Source organism: Orcinus orca, chromosome 3, assembly GCF_937001465.1.
Source record: "Orcinus orca chromosome 3, mOrcOrc1.1, whole genome shotgun sequence".
Taxonomy (NCBI): domain Eukaryota; kingdom Metazoa; phylum Chordata; class Mammalia; order Artiodactyla; family Delphinidae; genus Orcinus; species Orcinus orca.
In genome coordinates, this window is record NC_064561.1 from 153,080,176 (window position 1) to 153,106,922 (window position 26,747).

The following is a 26,747-nucleotide window of genomic DNA, read 5'->3' on the forward strand; positions in this document are numbered from 1 at the left end:
TAAATACTTCATATATTAATTTAATTGGTCCACTTTTCTTTTCCTAGCCACAATCAGAGTGGAAGTGGAGGTAAGCCACACACTTTCATCAGCAGTTTCTGCAAGTCTTCGACGTTTTTGTGTGTACTAATGACAAAATGCTTTTGTCTGCAAACAACGAGGAGGATCTTAATGTGGTAGAAAGAACACTGGACTGGGAACCAATGACTGGGAGTCCAGCCCTGGCTACTGAGTGACCCTGAGCAAGTCAGTTCTTTCTTCCAAGTTTGTTATGGGTCGTAGGGTGACTCCACTTCCAGTATGCCCAGGGCAGTCTTGCTTTATGCCAATTGTCTGAGCAGTTTTTAGTAGTATCCCCCTTCACTTTCAGAAGTATCCTTGTTTGGATGGTAACTTACATGGTCACCTTAGCTATGACTCCTAAAGACTCCTCATTATCTCATCAACAAAATAAGGGTTACTAATACCTGGCAGTACTAAAATTCTCATCCTAAAAATCAAATGTCAAGTTGATTGTACATATTCCTGTACAGAGAAGGTACTCAATAAAGATTTGTTAAATAAATATTTGTCAAATAGAAAGGTTCCTAAGGACTATAGGATAATAAATCAAAAAAAGGTTTAACTTTTAAAATATCACATTGATGAAATGAAATAAAGAAATGAAAAGTCAGCCCATCAATGTTTATCAATTCACCTTTCATTTTATTTGCTTTTCTTTACTTATATCTTGATCAGTAGCTTTTTCTGAATGTCTCCTCAGTATTAATTAAATTTTTCTTATCACCTCTCCCTTCTTTTTCCACAATAAATTCTAACTCTATCTTTATTTAATTTGACTTTTTTCATAGTTATTTTCCCCCATTTCTTTCATCTCCCATGCATACTACTCTTTATCTTCCCTCATATTTTTATTACATTTCACCTCTAAAAATTCCTTATAAGATAATGTTAAAAATAATTAATTTACCTACTACCTATGTGAGAGTGGGAAATAAAGCTAGTTTTTATTTAAATAGTTGATATGAAAGTAGGATGCTTTCTGCAAATAAATAAGACAGATTTATTATCAAATTTTGAGTGAACATTTGTGACCAAATTATAAAACTAACAGAAGACTTTTTCCCCCCTAATTCACATGAAGGGATGTTCCCACCTCCCCCAGACAATGATATTTATGATGGGATAGAAGAGGAGGATGCTATTAATGGGTAAGAATGATCAGCGAATTGCCTTTTTGCAAAGTATTGTATATACTGGAGTTGTATAGTTTTGATTTCTCTTTAAAATAAAAAGCAGAAATAGCATTCCCTGTTACGTTACCAAAAATTATTTGAATGTTTAATTAACAGCATTAGTAAATGCGGAAGTGTAACTGCACCACACTTCAAATGAAGTGGTATATTGTTTGGAATAACCTTGACAACTACGTCAAAAGAAGTGAAATGAAAAAGGGATAAAGGGTTAGAAGTGTTGCAGATTTTTTTTCAAACTTTTCCCTATCATTTATTTATCAATCAATAATTTATTTTTATGACAATCTGGAAAGTTAATCAGTCGCATGGCTATCCTTTGTATATTAATCATAGTTGTAGGCAACCCAAATAAACTGAGATCATATGCTATCTGTGGCAAAACCAGTATTGAATCCTTTGGGTGTTTAAACTTTTGAAATGGTGTATTTTAAAATTTAAATACATTTAAAAAAATGTTTAATCTATTAACAACTTACTTTTAATACAGTATAGCTAAATTGATGTTTAAAACTTAATCCTGACTCAGCTCGCTAGTTTAAGAACCAGGAGAAATCCACCAAATAGGAAAAAATAACTTACCTATTTACCTAGTAGAAGCAGTATTCAAAGACCATAACCTATAAACATAATAGCTTCATTTTGTTCAATACAATGAGTAGCTTACAGCCTGAATGATCAAAGCAGTATAATTATAAAAAATCTGATCAATGCCTGCATGCTCCAAAGCTCCATGCTACAGGATGAAGAGAAGAGTAACACGTGGTCCTGGGGGATTTTGAAGATGTTAAAGGGAAAAGATGACAGAAAGAAAAGTATACGAGAGAAACCAAAAGACTCTGAGTCAGACAATGAAGGTTCATCGTAAGAGTCGATCAACCACCAAATTCAGTGCACGATAACAGCACTAATAATTTAATCAAATGCTGCTAATATTTTATAACCAATAACCAATTTCTGACAAACTTTTAACAATTTAATGTGTTTTTTCCATTAGTTATTCTAGCCTCATTTACTGTGTCACCCTTAAACTCATGCATTTATATAAGAGGAGCACAAAGTATTCGAAAATCATCATATGGTTCAAAAATATATGTTGCTTTCCATTCAAACATGTGCAAGCACACACACGCACAAGTGTACACACACACACCCTCACACACTCATACACACTCACCCTCCATTTAGTAGGACTTTTTTAAACTGTGGCATCACATCTGAATGTTCACAATTCCAATGCCACATTTTATTATATAATATTGTATACTAACTATTCTTCAAAATATACATTCTCTTTTAAAAATTAATTGCTAGAAATAAAGGACACAATTTGGAATTTCTTTTCTCTAAGTACAGTATTTAAAGTCTTTGTAACTCTATATCACAATTGTGATATATTAATTCTACTTGAATTACATATTTATCCTATAATAAAATTATTCTAAATATCTTCAGTTTGTATAAATAAAACTAAAGCATAAATTTTATCTTTCCATACAAAAATAACCCTTTAGTATAAGTTCCATGTGTATGAATTTGAAGGATCTTAATTACACTCGCTGGTACAGGATATCCTTATTTTATATGTGCCTAATAGATTCACCACACTTAACTGAAGTCTTTATAAGATGTTAATTCCACATAGAAGTCCTAATTTTAAACCCTTTTGTGAGACACTAAAACAACACTCAATAAACAGGACTCTTAAAATTATAAGTAAACATAGCAAATCTTCTCTTCATGCAGCATTACTCAAATGTAGTCCTTAGAAATAAAAGAAGAGATTTTTTTTTTTGCTCTAATTACACACCAGCTAATTCTGGTTTTAGATCACTTGAACTAATGACCTTTCACACTTTACTGTAACTGTGCACCATTCTTCCAGTGATGTGTGTGTGTGTGTGTGTGTGTGTGTGTGTGTGTGTGTTTAAAGCTCAGAAAGTAATAAAAGCAAAGGTCTTTTTCTGTTGCAACTAAAAGCCACCCAATCCTGATTTCAAATCACTTCTGTTAATAAGCTCTCACTCTCTAGTTTCAGTGGATTTCCTCTCTTATTCACCATTCTTCTTTTGGAGATATACATGTACATATTGTTGAAACATGGTCATATAAAGATTCCTATGACCTCTGCTGATTTTGACTCTGCATTTCTATTCTTTGAGTCAAATAAACAGTTTGGGGCCTGAGCTATGCCACAGCGACTCCAGAATACTGAGACCATTGAATTACTCTGGTATGATTATATGCCCAAACTTCATAGAACAAATCTGCAAATATTGGTCTAATGGCTGTGAGCAAAATAAACCACTGGATATCTTGACTCTTGACTTTTTTGGTCAGCACTGGAGTTCACAAAAAGTCTTGCTAAATTCCAGATTGATGGACAAAAACTTGGGACTTAGCAGAGAAATGGAGGATGAGAAAGGAATGACAGTCAGCAGATTAATTAGACTTTATAAGCCTCCAGGCTATTCATGTCTCTCCTAAATAAAAGACTCAATTTCTGTGTTTATATTGGTCTGATTATAACTGTGTTATCATTTTCTTTCCAGTTTCCCTTCTCCTCCTAAACAAGTGGGTAAGTAATAAAAGCTAATTGTATATTTTATATCTCACTTCTTGCAGATGAGGTAGTGGAAAGGATTGGCTATAGTCACGCTGTCTGAATTAAAGTCCTGACTCTGAAAATAATAAATTGTGTAACCTTGTCAAGTAACTTCACCTGGGGTCACCACAGTTTCTCAACAGTAAAATAGTGGGAAGAGGAAATTTTAAAATATCATGAATTTTGAACAGTTCTTCCAGCCATAGGATCACTATGGAGAAAGGGCCAAGTAGGGATGGACCCCAACATTCCCCATGGACCCTCCCCACCCCAATTCAGTCAGAGCTTGGTGTATTGGACTTATGCATAAAGATTTCTGAAAACATGCCACATTATATGCCATGAAGGTCCTTCTAAATCTAAATTTCTTTGATTTTTAAAATGTATCACTTATATTGTCTTTGGAAAATTTTCCACTGCTCGATGTGAAACAGTTTCTTCTTTGTACAATTTTGATCAGCTTATTTTTTTACCCCTGCTGAGACAGATCTTTAAAGGAGTTTTCTTAAGTTTACTTTGAACAAAATAAAATGTCTCACAAGAATATTCAGGGGCTTTCAAAAAGTTTATCTTGACTTGTAAATAAATTGAAAGAGGGCTTCCCTAGTGGCGCAGTGGTTGAGAATCTATCTGCCTGCTAATGCAGGGAACATGGGTTCGAACCCTGGTCTGGGAGGATCCCACATGCCGCGGAGCAACGTGAGCCACAACTACTGAGCCTGTGCGTCTGGAGCCTGTGCTCCGCAACAAGAGAGGCCACAACAGCGAGAGGCCCGCGCACCGCGATGAAGAGTGGCCCCCACTTGCCACAACTACAGAAAGCCCTCGCACAAAAATGCAGATGCAACACAGCAAAAATAAATTAATTAATTAATAAACTCCTACCCCCAACATGAAAATAAATAAATAAATAAATAAATTGAAAGAGCAAACCAAACACAAAGATAATCTATTCTTCCAGACTGTTTATCTGACTTTGTTTTCAGTTATCAATTTGAAAATATGTAAGGCTCTAACTCAAATTGATCAATAACTGATAAGCTTATATCTTAATCTATAATTTTCAAAAAGTACTCAAGAAACTTAGCTCTGGGGCTCCCCTGGTGGCGCAGTGGTTGAGAGTCCGCCTGCCGATGCAGGGGACACGGGTTCATGCCCCGTCCGGGAAGATCCCACATGCCGCGGAGCGGCTTGGCCGGTGAGCCATGGTTGCTGAGCCTGTGCGTCTGGAGTCTGTGCTCCGCAACAGGAGAGGCCACAACAGTGAGAGGCCCACGTACCGCAAAAAAAAAAAAAAAAGAAACTTAGCTCCACAAATAGTAGGAACAAAATGGAAAAAATGTGATCAAATAAGTAAAAAATGTGTTTCTTGTTTTAATTTTCTTTCATTCTCAAAGGTGTATTAAGTGCATGTGCATGGAATAGTAACTTTTCCCTTTCTGGAAACCAGTGATATGTAATATTTTTACATATTTATTATAGATTCTTCATATAGTTGAGCACGTTTTATCCTGTGAAATTACTTAACCTGAGTGGGAGGAAAATACACACACAAGCACACACACACACAAACATATATACATACATATACAGAGCATATATATATATATATGTGTGTACATATATACAGAAGGGGGGGATTTTTTTTTTGGTTGCACCAGGTCTTAGTTGCGGCAAGCAGGCTCCTTAGTTGCGGCTCCCCGGCTCCTTAGTTGTGGCATGGGAACTCTTAGTTGTTGCATGCATGTGGGATCTAGTTCCCTGACCAGGGATCAACCCAGGCTCCCTGCATTGGGAGCGTAGAGTCTTATCCACTGTGCCACCAGGGAAGTCCCAAGGTGGGGGGGGGGATTTTTTAAAGGAAATCAAATCCTTACCACTACCAGAGAGCATTTTAAACTTTCTGTGATAATCATTTCTTAAAACATTTGTACTCTCTTCAACTCATCTCTTCAGCTTAATTTGCTGTGGAGCAACTTAATAGGTGTAGAGAGGATGCATTCCTCCTGACTTTATTAACAAGAAGTCTAGGATCAAGAAAAATGTCTACATATTGGAAAAGCCATTGAACCAGTTAAGGTCATAGCAACTTTTCCACCAATACTGATTCTCAAGACCTGCTGGTATCAGAAGTGTCTTTTATTTTACAATAGTGCCACACATAATATTCCTACAAGGTAAAAGTTAATAAAGACAGATCAATGAGTAAAAAAGAGGGATAGATAGATAGATGAGAGATAGATAGGCACAAAGACAAAGACATATAAATAAAGTGATATATATTATCCTAGCACCCCAAATCCCATCAAAATCTTTACTTCAATCTCTACCTGCAGCCAATGGCCAGTAATATTGATTTGCTTGTCAGCAATCTACTAATCTTACAATTCATCACACTTGTGGATATTCAAATACTCTCAGTCACTGCTTAAGGGTTTTTTTCCTGATAACAATAGTTATTATCATTGTCACTATTTTGTTGTTGTTGTTGTTTTTCTTTTTGAGGGATATTTAACACAATCATCAAGGAAGAGAGGAACCTCTCTCTCCCTTTTAAGGAATAGGCAGTGCTTCCAGGAGAAATGTACAGAGACCTCAGGAAAACTTATTTTGTTGTCCTTGAAACAATCTTTATATTAAAATCCCATTGAATGCTCATATCAAAATGTACATTAACAGTGTTTCAACATTTGCTATTGTGTCTTTTGTTAGACATGGGAGATGACGTTTATGACGATGTGGATGCCTCTGATTTCCCTGCTCCACCACCAGAGATGAGGTAATTTAAATGTTCTCATTACAGTGAAGTTATGAAAATCAGACGGTTTAAGAAAATTCAGCTGGAATAAAACCCCAGTGAGGGCGTGTGTACTGTGTGCCATCCGTTGGCTCTGTCGTCCTCTCCCTGATCCCAACTCTGACCTCTCTGCCAGGTTTGTGAATGGATGGATAGCCCAGGTTCTCCTCCTCCTTCTCTCTCTCGCTTCCCCTCACCCCTTCCCAGTGGTCCTTCTTCCTGACCCCTGATTATCTTCTGACCTATGACTCACCAATGTCTTCATTCATTTATTCACTCATTCACTGGGAAAATATTTGAGAGCCTGATCGCAACTGCTCTCACTGATTCATTCGCTCCCTTTTTTACTTTTTTCTCAAAACGTTTTTTATCTTGAACACACTGCTTAGTTTATGTCTCAATCCTAACCCACCTGCTTCAAGCCTCCTCCATCCTCCACAAGAAGATCGTTTCCTTTTATGAAAAAAAAAAGAGAGCAGATTTGTGTTTTGAAAGGACTTTTACGAGTTATGTCACTTTTTCACAAAATCATCTGATTCTCAAAGGTTCCATTCAAACAAAAACAGTCAACAGTGAATAGTGACATTCTTTAACTTACCTAAGGCTTCAATTTAATTTTAGACAAAAGTTGTAAGAAAACCTAAAATCAATTAATAGAAGAGGAGTACCTTTACAAAATTCTTTTGTAATAGAAAATAACATGTTAGGATGCTTTTTTATACCCCAATAAATATGTGAGATGATCTGATACATGCTATGTATGGAAGCAAGAACACCTCTCTAGCTTTTTCAAGAAAAAAGAAAGATGAATAAAAAGATCTTGAAGTTGATCAGTTAAAGGATAGAAGTAACATCAATGGAATACAGTAAGTGGTGTCTTCTGAGCTGTACTGGTAAAAAATGCATGAGTGAACTCTAAGTTTATGTTTTTGTCTTTTTTTTTTTTTTTTTTTTTTTTGCGGTACGCGGGCGTCTCACTGTTGTGGCCTCTCCTGTTGCGGAGCACAGGCTCCGGACGCGCAGGCTCAGCGGCCATGGCTCACGAGCCCAGCCACTCCGTGGCACGTGGGATCCTCCCGGACCGGGGCACGAACTCGTGTCCCCTGCATCGGCAGGCGGACTCCCAACCACTGCACCACCAGGGAAGCCCCTCTTTTTTCGTTTTTTTTACCAACATTGTTAAACTAATTTTACACAACAAGAGCAAGATCAAAGAAACTGAGGGGAAAATATCCTGTTATTTATATAAGAAGATCAAGTTCTACAGGCAAAACACACCAGAAATATGAAAGGAGAATCATTCTCCTTTTTCAGTTCTCCATGAAAGGAAAATCTAATCTTCAGAAATATGTTAAGTTTTAATATTCCTCACCATTGGGACGTCGCTTCTATTCCTGACAGTTTTAAGCACATTTTTGTCTTTAATATTACTGTAGAAATGCCACCACATTCCATTAAATAGCTCTCTAGGAACCCAGAGTCACCCACTGGCCCTTTTCTTTAAGCAAAATAAGCCCCAGCTGATTAAACTTTGTGCGATATGTACTAATTTCTTTCCCGTTGCTTATTTTCAGAGTTTAAGGCAATCGTGTGTCTCTAACACAGCATTCTATTTTTTTAAATAAATTTCAATAAATTACCTTTAACGAGAGCTTGTGGGGCATTTTTAACATTCATGTATATTCTGATTGCTCCAGAGTGCTAATCCGGGCCAGCGATTCCACTACTACCCAGGTACCATCAGAGAGAAGGTATGAGGGACAATGCAGAACCTAGGGCAGGACAGTGTGCTAATTCATTTCCCAGTGAATGAACTAAATTCTAAGATTCAAAATTTTTAAATAAATCAGTTACAAACAAAACTTTACCTTAGGTAATCAAAATTAATGTCAGTGTTTAAAATTTTTCATTATTCACAAATATTCTGATTTTTTAAATTCCCTCCTACAGAGAGTCACAGCCTTTCCCTAACATCCATACTTAATCCAGGAATTGTTCACAACCTTGGTTGCAAATTAATATCACCTGGGAACTTTTAAAATACATACGTCAGTACCTGGACCTCACTCAATTTAATTAATTAGAATTTTTAATTAATTTAATTTCTGGGAATTAGACAAGGGCAGTGGTATTTTTTAAAAACTTCCCAGGTGATCCTCTATGTGGCCAGGCTGGAGAATCACTACCTCAGAGCTGTTCACCTGTCTTATAATAATTGGCTTTAGTTGGTATCATGAGATGTGACCCTGGCTTTGTTTTAAGTAGATTATATATAGATAAATTTTTTAAGCCATAAAAATCAGTCTTTCACAAAGTGTTCTTTTTTAAAAAGCCTTTTCTATGACATTAGCCAAACCACTTAATTATCTAGGAAGGGTTGAAAAATATAAGGGGTTCAAGAATAGGTTGAATCATATGAAACTGCTGGTATGTAACGATGTTTAAACTATACTTCAGTCATTTTATACCATTCAACATAATACATTATCTCTCACTTCCATTTTAACTCAGTCTGTATTCTTTTGAAAATCTATTCTGCATTATGAAATGTCATCATTTATTACAATGAATGTACTAGATTTCTAACAATGATAATTGAAAATGAAATTTAACAAAAATGTAATGTTATGAATTGTCTGTTATACACTATTCTTCTTATATTTTGAAACTAAATGCTATTTTATGTGTGTTCTGCCATCCTAGTCAAGGAGCCAAGGCCAAGGCAGAAGAAAAAGACCCTAAGAAACTAAAAAAGCAAGAAAAAGAAGAAAAAGACTTCAGGAAAAAATTTAAAGTATGTTTACCTTTAAATATCATACAAAGTTCAAAGTGCTAATGAAAAAATTGATGATTTTTAAAAGTGTAATTATCAATATCACAGTTCTCCATCACAACTCCTTTATTTTCTACAAAATTTATTTTAGATTTAAATTTATTCCTATAAGAAATTAAGTAAACTCTCATACGCAATATATGTACTGTGATAATCATCTAAATTTAGCTGTCCTTTGAAACTTAATCAGAAGGTAAGCTAAAAATAGAATAGATAAAAAAGATGTGAGATAGATAGATACATGTGAAATATTATTCAGCCACGAAAAACAAGGAACTCCTGCCATTTGTGACAACATGGTTGCACCTTGAGAGCATTATACTAAGCAAAATAAGTCAGAATGACAGAGACAAATACTGTGTGATATCACTTGTATGTGGAATCTAAAATAACCAAACCCACAGAAATCAAGAGTAAAATCATGGTTACCAGAGAAGGGGAGCATGGGGAGATGTCTGTCAAAGGGTACAAATACTCAGTAGTTAGATGAGTAAGTTTTAGGGATCTAATTACAGCACGGTGCTTATAGTTAGCAATACGGTATTATATACATGGAAGTCCCTAATGGAGCAAATCTTAAATGTTCTCACTATAAAAAAAGAAATGGTAATATTGCGAGGTGATCAAGCCAATAGAATTTACGTTCTGGTTGTTATCATTTTGCAATATATGAGTGCGACAAATCAACACATGCATTACATCTTAAATTTTAAAAAACTTTTTATTTTAAAAATAATTATTAGGGGCTTCCCTGGTGGCTCAGTGGTTGAGAGTCCGCCTGCCAATGCAGGGGACACGGGTTTGTGCCCCGGTTCGGGAGGATCCTACATGCCGCGGACCGGCTGGGCCCATGAGCCATGGCCGCTGAGCCTGCGCGTCCGGAGCCTGTGCTCCGCAACGGGAGAGGCCACAACAGTGAGAGGCCTGCGTACAGCCAAAAAAAATAAAATAATAATAGTAATTATTATTAGGTTGGTGAGGTTATGAGTGATTTTTCTCCAAAGAAGGTTTTGTTATTTTTTGAAAACAAGGAACTAGTTATTTAACAAAGATTTTCTTAATAAATCTGTCCTAAATGAATTACTTTAATACTACGCATCAATCAATAAGGTAAATGTTTTTCCTTATTTTTCCAGTTTGATGGTGAAATTAGAGTCCTCTATTACACCAAAGTTGCACCCTACTTAACTTCTAAAAAGTGGGGGAACAGAGATCTACAGGTGAAGCCTGGAGAATCCCTGGAAGTTATACAAAACACAGATGATACAAAAGTTCTCTGCAGGAATGAAGAAGGAAAATGTAAGTCACTATTTATTCTTTATTGCTAGGACGCCCCAGAATTTAATGACTAAACAAGTTTTAGTGATCACTCCTATTTGTATTAACTGTTTTTGCTCCATGCTTTGTGAGTTGTGGAAAACATTAAGAAACTGGAGACCTCGCTGTGTTGGAATCAATGTATTTTATTTTAATTTTTTTTTTTTTTTCATTTCCCACCTGCTATATTTGGCACTGAGTTGCCAAAGTTATGCCAAATTCGTGCTTCTGAAAATGTGGTCCCCAGACCACCAGCATCAGAAAACTCCTGTGTGTATTACAATTCTAACACCCTGGACCCACCCTTGACTTGCTGAGTCATGTACTCCGTGGGTCAAGACAGAGTCTGTGATCATAACGGCTTCCCTAGTTTGCTCCTACGTACACTAAAGTGAGAACCACTCTGCTAAAGTAGTGAGTGGTTCTTGCTCTGGTCTGGTTTGAAATTATATCACATATGTCACACCTAGAATCTCCAGTTTTCCTACCTTGCAAATTCACTTGTTTTCACTTCCTGTTCGGCCACATTTAATACGACATTCTATTCCAAATAAACACAAGAGTGTCCTGTCCTCTCTGACTTTCTCAGCTACTAAAGCTGGCAGATGGAAATGTTTTTGTCCAGTTTTAAAAGGAAGCTTATTTCATTTAACGTCCAGAGAAGAGTAAGTCAAAATTATGTTGTCCTATATTTAAAATTGAATGGCCAACATGGCTGTCCCATATCAGCTCGGTAAGTCTGCACGGAAAACACAAACTTTGAGTTCAATTTTAATGACAGGAAGGTGACTCAGGTACAGGAACCGAAGTAGATGTTTTAAGAATAAAATACAGTGACTCAAGGGTGGGGAAAATGGATCTAAAGCTTTTATGGAAGGGGTGTGGTTGGCTTTAAAAGGAAAAAATGGAATGTGGGTGCAAAGGATAACAGGCAGGGGTATGTAGTGTTACGACTTGAAGGTTACTGGAGATAATTCAAAGATGGAGCTCCAGAAGACAAAGAAAACCCCCATTCAGACCAGGATTTGTGAAGATGTACCCCAAGGAATAGTCTTAAATGCAGAATAACTACATGCTTTAAAAGGTCATCAAAATATTTTAAAATGTTCAAATTTTTAAAATTATTAAATAAGTTATGATAAATATATAAACTGAGTATTTTCCAGGGTGATTATGATAGCATGAGGAAATTCTCATGATACAACAGTAAGAGGAATAAGAAGCCTGCTTAAAGTAGGATAGGATTTATTTACAGCCATGTTAAAAAATATGTAAATAAAAGAAACCAAACTAAAATCCTAATAGCGGCTGATTAGGGTGATGGACCTAAATGATATGTTTCCTTCCCTCTACTTTCCAAATTATTTCACATTTTTCACAACAGAGAATTGTTCTAGTACTTGTCATGTGGACCTTTCTCCAGGGGAAAAGCTTCAGATTTATCTTGACCTGCTGTCCTGAGATTTCTGTCCCCGCAACAAATCCCATCTAGAGCAATGCTCCTCGACTCCAAAGTACATACACTTCATGTGGGGATCTTGTTAAAAATGCAGATTCTAACTTAGCAGGTCTGAGGTAAGGTGTTTTCCCAAGCTCGCAGGTAATTGATGCTGCTGGTCCGCAGAACATACTCTGAGTAACAGGATATAAATGACCTCAACAACAAACATGTATAGATACAGATGAGCAGATGTAGATTCAGCATCAAAAACAGAAATTCAGAGGAGACTCCTACCTAGGAACCAGTAGACCCTAAGAATGAGGAAAAGCAACAGCCATTCTGGGATAATTTGTAGTCTGCTATCATTTTCTACTTCGACATCAATAATTCTAAATACTGCTATGAATACTGGAGGACTCCTATCCTCTTAGAATTTATCATCTGTTAAAAATGAGAGGTGAAAACATTACATGACATTCTGGTAGATAAAATCAAGAGTTCCTTGTACCTTTTATCTTCTTCTTTTTTTTTTTTTTTCTGCGGCAGGACCAATGCACCTTACAATTCTCAAGCTCACTGATAACTAATTCAATTCTTAGGTGGTTTTAGGGTCCACCTCGGACAGAATGAAAACCAGATGATTATATCAGTAGCACTTGCGTACTAGTTGTTTTTTATTTATAGACTTTCTTTGGCCTGGACTTTGTCTTAGTTTGGCTTTCCCATTTGGGAGGAGATTCTGGGATACTCCCATGAGCACATGGAGAAGTAGACTGGGAAGAGAAGGCAGCTAATAAAATCTTGTTAATAAACTGGGAAGAGAAGGCAGCTAATAAAATCTTGTTATCAAAAAAAGGTACACTTGGGTAGTAGGAGCTTAATCAGTTGGGAAATCGGAGTGGCAGTGTTATCCCATCCGGTGGGAAACAAACTGGGGTACTTATACATCAACTCTGTGTCCATCAGGAATTGAAGCCTACTCCTGGGCAGGTGGGAAGGCCACCAAGAGCATCTGCGATTTCATTATTCCACAATTCAATGATCATATCTGCTTAATTTCCCTTTTATTTTTCCAAATCTCTTGCTTTTCTTAATTTTTCTAAAACTGCTGGTTAGTCTTTCCTTGAACTGGATGTTTAATTTTCTTAATTTTAAATTTAATTTAAATTTCTTAATTTTCTTAATTTCTGATCTATTCCTCAAATACCTCCATAGGATTTGGGACAATTGTTGTATGGATTTAACCCTTCCTCACCTGGATTATTGCAATAGCCTTTCAAATGATATGTCTCCCTTACCCTTCTCTCAGCCAATCCACTCACCATACTGTTACCCAAAGATTATTTTTAAAAACATGAAGTCTTTAGGGTTAGTATATAAAACCCTTTGTGATCTAGCCTCACCTTCATCAACTATTTCCCATCTGCAACTAACACTCCAGAAATGTAAACTACTCATTTGTCATTCCCTGAATAAATTATGCTATTTCATCCTTCTATGCTATTTTATTCTGCTTGGAATGCCCATAAATTATCTATTAAAAACAACCCAGTTGTCATCTAAAATTGGAAGCACACTCACTCACTCCTCTGCAGCCACCCTAACACAATTAATCTCTCCCTTGCTGCACCATGCCACTACTGTTATTGCTGTCACTGTCCTTCCTGTTTTTCCAATCTATTACTCTTATGAGACGGAGCTTGAGAGTAGCTTCAGTGAAATGTTCTCAACATTGTATTGCCAACACATTCTACACTGCCTGGCACCTTGTTTGGGGCTTGCTGAATTGAGTATAACAATTTGGAGATTGCAGTTGGATAACCAGATGAAAATCTGACATACTGACATTCACAGGAAGAAGTCCGTTGAATAGTTTAACTTGTTAGAAGACAGAACTTCTCTGTCTTAGCCATAGTGATGTGGTTCACTTGTTGTGTATCGTTTGGGAGACTCTGAATCTTTCAGTTCCTTTTTTCTACATCTAATTAGCAGTAACGACATTTGCAGTCCAACATCATGATGACCCTAACATTTTCCTTACTTTCTATTCTTCTTTAATCCATCCAAAAAAAAAAAAGAAAACCATAGTTTACTTAAACCTAATTTGTAATGATAGATATGAGAGGCTAAATCATTAACAGTAATCCCTTCCCACTGTGGAGTAGAGTACAAGCCACTTTTACAGGCATTATCGCATTTGATCGAGTCTCACCCACTGACTTGTAGAAAAGCACATTGTAGAGGCATTGAGATCTTAAATATATATTTCTGGCACATTCCCAAATGTTTAGAATTTCTCGCTAATATTTGTGCATGTTCCTCAACTCAAAGTCTCATAAGCTGTGAGTTTTCCCACCTCTTGTCGCTGGAGAAAATTTTTCTACAAAAAAGTGTGGAATGAGACATGAGCTGAGTTATTTGTGATCAAAATGTTGTCCATTTCCTTTGGGCACCAAAGGAAGGGGAATTTTAAAGGTGCTTTGGGTGTCCCCAAATCCAATTGATGATTTCTTTGCTTAGGTAATTTTGGTTTCGATTTTAAAACAACACATGTTCACTGAAGAAAATTTTTGTATTCAGAAATTTAATGTCACCTGATTTGAAGCCCTAAAAATAAGTAGGGAGAGAAAAAGAGAGAGGGAAAGAGAACATTTTTATAGAACTAGGATAATAATTTATATTTAGCATTATACACTGCATTTTGTTTTTAATTTCTATTACATTATGAGCATTTTCTCTTGAAGTCGGACGTTGTTCCACTTGCCTTAGTAAATCTATGCAGTATGACTTCATTGTTTTTAAACTGCATGAGGCCAAATTGAGTAAGTTTAACTTTATTTCTGGACTTGCTCACAACAAACGAAATAATAAAATTTGTCATTTTTATTGAGTAAAAAATTTGAAAATATTAGAACAAAGATATTTTTTCCAAAGATGGTTTTGTATATCCTTGGTAATTTTATATTCACAACACCCTTCTGAAAGGTGAGTCATTAGTCCTGCGACACATCTGCACTGTAGCAAGTAAATGTTTTGGGAAGAAATTAACTGGCACAAATGGTGGGTGGGTGTTACTTTCTTAACCAACTCTACCCACCACATATTTCAAAACATTTGTGTCAAGTCGCTGTGTTCTGCTCTATGAATGTGAGATTTCCTAATGATAATTTCATATTATCTGTGAGCATCCCTGGTGTGCCAGTGCCCACGATATTATAGAGCTAACTAAACACAGCAGCCACTCTGCATGTTACAGAACTATGATGAGGTTTTCTGTTTATTTCATTTGTTTGTATTTTTCATTACATTCCCTATGATGAATGTTCATGGAACATGTGAGCAGAGAACATTTTTCTACTGCAAAAAAAAAAAAAATTGTGTCTAGGAACTATCATGGAGAAGTGGTTTAAAACTTCATGGTAAGACACTTGTTTTGACACTGCCATGAATCATGCTTGTAATAGAATGAAGTTTCAGCGGAGATTTTTAAAGGTACGAGACAGCAAAACCTATGCTGTATTAAAAGTCGTTAACCCTACAAAAGTGCTATATAATAGTGATTTCATAGTTTATGAGCCCCAAATGATCACATCATTTCAGGGAACTAAAGTAGAGCAGCACAGTACCATCCCACACCCCAACCCCTTGATAAGTTTGTTCTTAAATAATATTCACAATCGTTGATGTTTATGTAGCTCACACAACAACAAAAACAACAAAACGGCAACAACGTTAGAGCCTTCAACAAAAGAAAAAGCTGCTCCTTAGAGCTCTTGAAGAGTCAAGATACAGGAGGAAATGTAATAGGGATTTGAGAAGCTAGGAAAATATATTTTTTTATAATAAACTTTGTGAGGTTAGGTAATTAAGCTCTATATCATGAGTTATTAACTTTGGTCATTGAAAGGACTGTTTTATGCCTAATTACAGATAGTGTTTTATCCAGGTCTACACAATTTTAGCATAACTGAGTTTTAAAAAGTAGATGACCTACAAGCACAAGAAAATAAAATCCTTTTATTTCCAGAAATGGTGATTATATTCTCTTTGTTTTGGATTTTGTTTCTCTTGACCTTCTAAATATATTTTACAAACAACAACAGAAATATACTTGAGGCCAGAATAATTCCAATCTCTGGCAATATTTTCTTACTTCTTATACATTTCTCTAATTGTCTACATGTTAATTTTAGTTCAGACACTTTACAAAGCCCAGACAACTCACAATGAGATTGATTTCACCGTTAAAGGCTTCAGTCGTTATTTTAAAATTATTAATTTAAACATGAATATCAATGGGAACACTTACTTGTATTGTTTTATTTTCCAATTTGTTTTAAGAGAAAATTCAAAATGAAAACATAACCACCAATTTTAACTAACGAAAAAAAAAACTTTGTGACTCTTACTGTCTGTAGAAATGGTTCATACTTTATGTTAGTCCTAAACAGAAGTACAAGTAAAGACAGACTTCAATTATTGGAAGCCTGACACAAAATCCACAATTTGTTCAAAAAGTCTGTTATTTGCAGAGTTTCTCTTTTGAGAGACACACATAGAGTTGAATTTGTTAGAGATGAGATTATCCCCCTTTAAAAATTACGCTAAATGATGATGTCTACCTTAACTTTTTTTTAAAGTTTGTTAACGTGAAATGACTGAAAGAACTGTGGAATCAAAGTCTACCCAAGGATCATAGATACTAATTTTAGATGACCTTTATATTAATTTTTCCACTTCTTTAATTGAAATAAAAAGGAAGGTATAACATTGTCTAATTTTTCATACTCTGAGAAAAATATTACTTATTGTACTTTTATCATTTTATCATTTCATTACTGCCATGCTGCAGGAATTCAGAGATAACTTTGATTCTTTATTTTCCAAATATGATTCTTATGAACAATTTTCATCAACAAGTAGTTAATTTCTTGACAAAAAATTTTGGTGGAATTGATTTTACCCTGGAATATTTCAAGGGAAAGTTCATTCTCTTAATTTTTAATCCACAATTTCAGTTGTATGATTCTAACTTTTTTTTTTTTTTTGATTCTAACTTTTAAAAAATTTTGCATGTTAAATCAATGGCAATATGTAAGTTTATTAACGTTTACATAAGTTTATTAACGTTGGTATTAATTTTTGCTTGTGAGCTTCCTGCTTTATCATTTTTTACACATTTGCTCTGATTTAGAACCAAAACTAGATCTGAGGTGGAGCAAAACCAATAGACTGACTCAGTGAAAGAAGTTATTTAGAAGCTGTATTGACAAGACTATAAATGGTACTAATCCCAAACATACAACAGTGGCTAGGTGCTAACACAAAACCAATAATTCCAAAGGCTAGTAACATTAATTAGATGTCAGCAGACATTTTCTTAAGAAAAACAGCCCATATTTTTTCTTAGGAGTATTTTGCACAAGAGGGGCAAAAATAAAGTGAAAAAAAATCTTTGCTTTCTTGTATAAAATGTTTATTTTCCATTTAACAGAAGAATCACTAGAATCCCTGATACTAGTGCTCTTCTAATAATTATTTATTCCATGAAAGATGAAAATGCAAACATTGACGCTCTGTCAAATGGCAAAAGCAATAGTGAAAGCTCTTTCACGCTCATTGTAAGAGAGCTGTTTTGAAACCATTTAGAATGCACACTCCCCCAAGTAAACACTAGACTGCGGATCTGAAAGGGGAATGGAACACAGTTCTGACTGTTCAGTATAATAAAATTTGAAAAGTTAAGTCTTAGACCTGGTGATATTTAAAATCCCTACCTGTGACCTACTTTTTTCATAGGAGAAATTATGCTTAATAAATTCTTAAAACTGTGTCAAGTGGGTAACACCTTAAAGAAATAGATTAAAATGTGAAAGAAGATTGTGCTACAACCTACAGTAGCTTAGAAAAGAAAGTACTGGTTTTTAATTTAAGGGGGAAAGGAGGAAAGATTGTAAATGGAGGAAAAGAGCCATGTAGGAGAGAGAGAGAAACAAAAGTTAGAGAGAAGAGGAAAAGTTATAAAGCAGAAACTAACACACCATTGTAAAGCAATTATACTCCAATAAAGATGTTAAAAAAAAAAAGGAAGGAGAGAAAAGTGGACACAAATAAGAAAAATAAGTCATATTTGGAGATAGATATAATTATTCAATATATTATATATTCTTTTAATTATTAAATTCTATTTCAATTTCTTTAAAAATAGTAGGGATTTTTCAAGTTTGTACTGTTAATAAAATTTATTTTCTTTTTCTTTCTTAGACGGTTATGTCCTTCGGAGTCACTTGGTAGACAAGTAAGCCCATTTTCTTCTACTACTATACTTCCGAAAATAATTATATGCTTTTCTTTAAGAAAGTTTCCTAATATCACTTACATAATATAATGTACTAAACTATCATAAATAAATTTTAAAACAATATGCTATACTAATGTCAATATGGTAGTACCCATAACGAAGTTAGTTTTGATAAAGGGTCACTCTTTTAAATATAAAGGAGGAGCCCTTCTCACTCACGTTTATACAGTTCTTAGTTTTATATATTCATTGGATACACACATTGCAAATATTGGAGACAGGTCAAAACCACTAACACTTTGCATTTCACTAGCTATTAATGCAGTTGATTGAATTGAATTAATCAGGTATCGATTAGTGTCTGCAGAGTAGGTACAAATATCACCTGTTAACGGTTTATGGCTTGGCGCCTAATTGAAGGCTTTTCTTTACTCACACTAGGCATAGTAGAGTATTAAGTTGCCTTTTTTGGAAGCATGCCAGAAAAAGATAGTGGTCAATGATTCTTCTATTTTTATGAATAGGACATTGTCACAGTCTGGTACTAGTGCTATTAGAGTCCACCCACAATGTTATAAGATCCTATTCCAAGTAAACCAGTGCAAGAAATGAACTCCATTATCAGGGTAGGTCATATACCAATACAGAGATTTACAGAATTCAGCATGATTAAGAAATCAAGGAAGATTCACAAACTGTATCCGTAAGTAACCTGACACCAATCAGAAAGAGGCAAAGCAATGTTAAGGGCTCTGTCAGCAAACCAGGAAAGAGTCAAAAGAAAAATAATCACAATACTTTTATTTTCCTCAGAGCATTAATCACAGTAGTAGGTGTGGGACTTTTCAATAGGTTTTACTCTATGAAAGATACAAATTTCAAGGAAAGAATGCATGACAAATAACGGGACCATGTCTTCATCAGTGAAGAGAGAATTCAGAAAGTGTACTCTCTAAGTAATTATTGCTTTATTACCTATTGAAGTGAATACTTAATAAAAGTTTATTGAATGAATAATAGAAAAAAATCTGTCCTCTTTGCATTTGTATCAGATTTCCGTTAGCCAAATCCTCCCTCAATCTCAGAGAAAGGATCCAAACAGAAGACCTAGGGAACTCACAGCATCTGCCATGGTTGGCAGCAATTTGAAAAGCCTGCTGCTGCTTCCATGATAAATGCACAGAGGTAGTATAGGAACCAAGAGTAGGTCTGGTCTAAATGACAAAGTCACCTTACATTTGTGTATCCTACGTTTCAAGGCTATATTAATATTTATAATTCTTTCTACTTTAATTACTTGCATATCATTCTCTCCTCCATTAGATTATAAGTTTCTTGAAATAAAAACTGTGTCTTACTTATATCTCCTGGTACATAGGAGGAACTCAGTGCGTGTGTAGAATAGAATATTTCACAAAGATTCAGGACCAGATAAAACCTAAAATGTGTAAAACTCACCAGAACGATTATTATGGCTGCCGCCTATAACCACAAATATTTTTTAAATTATATAACACAAGAATCACCATACAGTGACTTCCTTGGCAGTCCAGTGGTTAAGACTCCATGCTTCCAATGCAGGGGACATGGGTTCGATCCCTGGTCGGGAAACTAAGATCCCACATGCTGCGCGGCATGGCCAAAAACTTTAAAAAGTAAAAAATAGGACTTCCCTGGTGGCGCAGTGGTTAAGAATCCGCCTGCCAATGCAGGTGACATAGGTTCGAGCCCTGGTCCGGGAAGATCCCACATGCCGCAGAGCAACTAAGCCTGTGTGCCACAGCTACTGAAGCCTGCGTGCCTAGAGCCCGTGCTCCGCAACAAGAGAAGCCACCGCAATGAGAAGCCCGCGCACCACAACGAAGAGTAGCCCCAGCTCGCCACAACTAGAGAAAGTCTGGCGTGCAGCAATGAAGGCCCAACGCAGCCAAAAATAAAATTAATTAATTAATTAATTATAAATAAATAAAGAAAGAAAGAATCGCCATACAAACCATATCCTGGCTGCTTATTTTGTAACCAATATTTATATATTTTAAATTAATATTTACAAATTATAATTAGAAACATTGCAGAAATTATGCACCCATTTCCTATGCCAAATATTTCTGTATTTGATTCAACATTTGAAGTTCAAGTGAAAGTAGTATAAATGTGATATTACTGAACATAAAGGATCCATCACAGTTTTGGATTAGGGCCCCCAGTGGAGTACTGTGCCATGATTTTTCAGTTTGTTCAGTTCAACAAACACTACTGACCAAGGACAGTTGTGTGCTAGGCTTATAGTTCTATCTAAAGATGAGTAAGGCAAGGTCTATGCTCTTGGGGCATGTTTTCATTATTCTGTATGTCTATGATATGGAATAAATTTTGTGTGTGTGTGTGTGTGTGTGTGTGTGCACGCTATAAGAATGAAACAGAGGATTAGATTAAGTCAATGAAAGGAGATACAGATGAATATGAAATTTCTTCCCACTTATAAATGTAACTTCTCACCCTTAAATGCCTTATGTCACATAAAATCACATTATTAAACTTATAACCTAAATATTGCTTTAATGTTAAGACGATTCTTTCTTTAAAATAAAATTTATTTTCTACATTTACAGTGATGGAGAGATTTATGACGATATTGCTGATGGTAAGTCTCACGTGGCACCCAGCACAGAGAACAGTCATGGTGAATTTACTGTTCTTACAAATACTGAAAATAGCTTGCTGGATTAATTAGAGCCTTCCAATCTGATTAGAATTTGAATCACCTGAAAATGTTAAGAAAGGTAAATGCCATGGTATAATGAAATAAAATTATTTTTGAACATGACTGAAAATTTATTTATTTTCTTTGAAAACAAAAGAATGAAATATTAGTGTATTTTTCATTATACCATGAATCTTAATAAGAATTGCTTTTATCCACAAAAATATTTGTGCCTCGACAATAAGTAGGTACTTATTTCATAACCTGTATTACTCACTAGTATTATCTAAGCATTGTACATTTCTAAATTATGATCTAAAAAATTAATCTTACCTGAAATGAAGCATAGTGTTAATTATGTTCCTTTTAGTCTCCTTTTAAATGTATGATTCTTACTGATACCTAATATTTTCAACCTCATTCAGAATTACTATCAAAAAGTACATTTAATTAAGTACCAGGTAAAATAATCTTGAGTCTCATTTTGATAGAGAATAGATTTGTCCAGAAACTTTGTTTGGAAAAGTACACTGAGCAATGAATGTTAAATAAATATATGGCCTTCGATTTAAATGCTTTTTCATAAAGTGAGACAATTCTCCTATTTTCATCCTAAACCAGGAGAGTATGAATCATTTACATTTACAGCGTTGGAACACTTAGAGGATATGTATTTTGTGTAACTAATTTAAATTTGTATTTTCTTCTTTTAGGTTCCATCTATGACAATGACTAGTTCTCAGCTTTGGTCATTCTGCTATGTTCATTTGATGACAATGTGAAGTCTGTGTTTTAATTGGCCTATGTTATCGGGTATCATAGAAAATGAATGCACAAAACTAGTTATTACCATTTGTTATAAAATTATGATTATTTTTATACATTTTGAGATTTTGGATTTAGAAAATGATTTCCCTGCTTAATCAACATCTTGGAAGACTGCATCAATGAGATGTAAGAAATATTAAATACCCACTTCTACCTTAGCTACAATTATATAAGCACTTCTTTTAGACCATCAATAGACAACTCTCCCTTCCGGAAAAAAAAAAAAAAAACTTTCGAGAAAAAATGGCTGTTGTCTAAAGAAATATAAAGAATGACAAAAATATAAGGAAGGAAATTTTTAAACTTTTCATAAGAAGAAAAACTCTTGTTTGTACTTCTAATGATCCTATCTTATATTCTCTATTCAAATTATCTATCTTTTAAAAGGCAGGGCTGTCTCCACTCTTACTGGTGGGTTAAATGTTTTCAAAAATTATAGTAGTAGCAAAACTTTTGTATAAAGTTTACCATATAATTCTGTTTAAAGTACTGTTGTAACTAGACTAGATATGAATGAAGACCACCCCAAAATTATGAAGAATGGAAGAATGGAGTTCAAAATTAACTAGCCTTTTATGGCATCTCTTTACTATGAAGACTCTTTTAAAGGTTTCTGTTTTTGTTTCTCTATTACCTCTATGGAAAAAAAATTTTAAACCACTTTACTGGAAAGTTGGCCAGCAGAGGAAATACAAATTAATAAACCTTAGCGTTTGGGCTGGGGTATTTCCTATTGGTACGTACTCAACCAAAAATAACCCAAAAACAAAATGTGAAGCATTTGGGTTCCAAATGCTAAAAACACTAAACACCACGACACAAAATGCAGAAACCTAACACCCAAGAAAATAGCATATAGGAAATTTTTTCACAGCTTCCAAAATATGAAAATCCTAATGCTGGCTCTGCTATTAATGAGCCATGATGTGTTACTGGATAAATTATTTATCCTCCTCCTAGTTTTCTTATCTGCAAATTTCAGGATTAGACTAAGTCAATTTTTCCCAACGTTTTCACTATCAGTTACCTCAAATGTCTATAATCCTCCCTCTACCCTAGCCCTGTGTTTCAGAAGTTTTGCTGATTTTTAAAACTCATTGATTAAATAATGATTAATGCATTATCCATGTTTTAATATTGCAGAGGCCCATTGGAGAGTCTGAAGAGTAGCCCCACTGAATTGAAATAATTTCAAGTAATTGTAAAGGAACTCAAAGTCTTCATGTGGGTAAAGTGGGATTTCTATTAGGTGCTTTGAAATTTAAAAATAGATCAACTACTATTGTTCAATGTGTATACTCTGGGGGTCTGAGGCCCCCAAATTAGAAGCCACTAATCTCAAAGACCCCCTCCAGTTATGAAATATTTTGATGTCTACTTTTTGATAGGGAGAGCCAGTATTTGCTCACATGATGAATTTATTTTAATACTAGATAAAATTACAGCATCCAGAAGTGGTTTTTGTTTGTTACATTTGGTAACAAATATACAACATACACTGACATTATGTTTCCAGTAATTTTATCTTCTGATTGAGAATGGTATAAACTCAATACAATGTCAGTTTTTGGGTTTTTTGTTTGTTTGTTTGTTTGTTTGTTTGTTTGCTGTACGCGGGCCTTTCACTGTTGTGGCCTCTCCCGTTGCGGAGCACAGGCTCCGGACGCGCAGGCTCAGCGGCCATGGCTCACGGGCCCAGCCGCTCCGCGGCATGTGGGATCCTCCCGGACCGGGGCACGAACCCATGTCCCCTGCATCGGCAGGCGGACTCCCAACCACTGCGCCACCAGGGAAGCCCCAATGTCGGTTTTTAAAATTCTAAATTATATCAAGGGTATCTTTCAGAGTTATGCTTTATACACCAAGAAACAGACACATGTTTATGAAAGATTTATGACAATCATCTTAATATAAAAGAAATATCTGAAGTATTAATTTTAATATACTAAATATTATTTCTATTATGGTTTTATGTGAGGAATTTTGTCATGTGAGAAGAGCGACAAATAAATAATACCTTCAGCAGATAACTTTGCCTCCTACTTATCAAGAAATCAAGGCCATCAGCCCTTCTGTCCTGTAACTTGATCCCAAATCTATGAGTCTTTGAGCCCATTTTTACCTCTTTTGATTTCCGCCTCAGCGGATGGGGTGGTACCTCCTGTTCAAGACCAAAGCTTCCACCACTGGTGCCCTTGATACTTTGCCTCCTGTTTTGTGGTAGAAATTGAGGTAACCAAGTGCAGTTCCCTTTAACTTCCTACAACGTTCAACCTTAACCCTATCCAGACACTATCCCAGAAAATAAGATGTCACTGCTTAGAGTCAAAGCCACAACCTGTTATCTTACGTCTTTCTACCTTCTCTGGAGTCTTCTTCCTCCACAATTAATTCATTCTCAACATCCCTCTTGCACCTCTTCCCCAACCCTCTTTCCCTCCTTCCCTTCCTCTTTTCTATCTTTAACATCTTCCATTCTGCAGATTCCCTCTTCTAGGCTTACAAACATACCGAAGTCTTTCCTATTTGAAAAACAGCAGGAAACCTTGCCTCGAATCCAAATACCTCTCTAACTACAGCCCATTTCTATCTTCCTTTCCTCATCTCATTGTCTTAAAATAGTAGGGTATATGGAATTCCCTGGTGGTCCAGTGGTTAGGGCTCCCATGCTTCCACTGCAGGGGGCACAGTTTCAATCCCTGGTTGGGGAAGTAAGACCCCTACATGCCGCCCGGTGTGGCCAAAAAAAAAAAAAAGTAGGGTATATGTGGCAGCCAGGAGAATGTGCCTCACAGACTTTCAACCACGGAGAGCTTAATTAACCAAAGACCCCAGCTTCTGCACTCTGAAATCCATCCCCACTGTTGTGCCAATGCCACGTTTCCCACAGACTGCTCCTGTGTAGCCAGCAATTGAGCATGGCAGGCCTGTTCCTGAAAGATACATAAGCTTCCAGCAGCCCGGCTAACCCTTCCTTATCCCACATAGCACTCTGAGATGCTTCTACCCAATCATCTCCCCCTCCTCCCTTCATGAGGTCAGACTTGCGCTGCTGCCTGATGGCTCCTCCAGCCTTCCCCACCTCCCTCCCATTTCCTCTGACACATATATTTGTGCCACCCTCCCCCCCCCACAGAAAATTACTACACTTGCACTCCATCTTGGTGTTTGCTTTCCAGAGGACCTGCACTGAACACAGTAGCGCTGGAGAGTTTGTAAAAATACACATCCTCCTCAAATCAACTGAATAGAATCTCTGGGGAAGAAACTTTTCAAGCATTATTATTATTATTTTATTTTATTTTATTATTATTTTTTTTTTGCGGTACACGGGCCTCTCACTGTTGTGGCCTCTCCTGCTGCAGAGCACAGGCTCCGGACGCGCAGGTTCAGTGGCCATGGCTCACGGGCCCAGCCGCTCCACGGCATGTGGGATCTTCCCAGACCGGAGCACGAACCCGTGTCCCCTGCATCGGCAGGCGGACTCTCAACCACTGCGCCACCAGGGAAGCCCTCAATCATTATTTCTAATTGAAGTATAGTTGATTTATAATGTTGTGTTAGTTTCAGGTATACAGCAAAGTGATTCGGTTTTACATATATATAATCTATCTATTTTTCTGATTCTTTTCCCTTATAGGTTATTATAAAATATTGAGTATAGTTCCTTGTGCTACACAGTAGAAACTTGCTGGTTTCCATCAATTTTCAATTAACTCTAAATATGAGTTTAATGCTTAGCCAGGTTTGGGAATCCCTGGCCTCTATTCACCCTCTGCCACATTCTTAAGTTATATTCAATCTTCAACTTGCTGCAGTCTGATCTCTGCTGCAATTACTCTCAAGTCAGCTCTATGTGGATATCCCACAAGTACCTCTAACTCATGTGACTCAAAACTGAGCTCATTCTCTTCCCCCTTTCAGTTGATGATCCCTCTTGTAGATTCTATCTCAGTGACAAATGTATCATCCATTTGCCCAAGCTCAAAACCAGAAGTTTCTCTGCTTCTGCTCATTCATTCTCAGTGTCCAATGACTCATCATTAAACAGAGGTCCCCAAAATAAAGACTCTGTCTTACTTGTTTTATACTCCTATACTTTACATGGTATTTGAAGCCTTTTATTATATATTTGACAATGAAAATATAAGTGATGCCTGCAAAGAATGTGTTAATCCAGTAGGCTGCCACTGTAATTTTTCCTTAACTGCTGTTTCAAATGCCATAAGAGGTTGAGTAAATTGATGGCTGAGAAATGCCAATTCGATTTATCAACATGTGGATAATAGGTGACCTTAGAAAGACTGAAGCAATCAAGCCCAAGCTGACTGCAATGGTGCCCTGCGTTAGGAAGCAGATTCTGGGATAGAGTTTGGAGTATCTATTAGGGATGAACATCTGTTGAAGGAAGGGAAAGAAACATGACTGAGCAGAGAAAGCAGTTAAACTGGGATCCAAGCCCAACATCCTCAGCCAACCAGATGGGGGCCTTCGGAATAAACTCTACCCAGGCCAAAATGGCCAGTCCTTTTACCTCACTCATCACCATACATGGGCCACCCTGGGAAGGGCATGACCTTGTGCAAGATGACACTGAGTCTGAGGCAGACCCTGAAGAAGCAGACAGTTTGAGGCAGTCTTCAGACCACATTCCCCTCAGCTGGGCAG

General features: G+C 36.1%; 1 protein-coding gene across 5 annotated transcripts in view; it reads left to right on the forward strand.

The window, feature by feature from the left end:
• The window catches only part of FYB1 (FYN binding protein 1), a 184,135-nt gene extending 160,026 nt beyond the window's left edge, over positions 1-24,109 (forward strand). For 3 of the 5 annotated variants that reach the window (XM_004265975.4, XM_033421231.2, XM_012531663.3), the window contains exons 10-19: positions 48-70; positions 1,145-1,211; positions 1,983-2,117; positions 3,806-3,831; positions 6,571-6,637; positions 9,359-9,449; positions 10,625-10,787; positions 18,511-18,544; positions 21,160-21,191; positions 21,965-24,109. In XM_004265975.4, the coding sequence (XP_004266023.1) occupies positions 48-70; positions 1,145-1,211; positions 1,983-2,117; positions 3,806-3,831; positions 6,571-6,637; positions 9,359-9,449; positions 10,625-10,787; positions 18,511-18,544; positions 21,160-21,191; positions 21,965-21,987 (661 nt within the window). In that variant the 3' untranslated portion in view covers positions 21,988-24,109. Of the gene's footprint in view, positions 1-47; positions 71-1,144; positions 1,212-1,982; positions 2,118-3,805; positions 3,832-6,570; positions 6,638-7,663; positions 9,450-10,624; positions 10,788-18,510; positions 18,545-21,159; positions 21,192-21,964 lie in introns of those variants that run through there. The other 2 variants (XM_033421232.2, XM_049708180.1) reach the window with 2 other exon arrangements.
• The last annotated feature ends 2,638 nt before the right edge of the window (positions 24,110-26,747 follow it).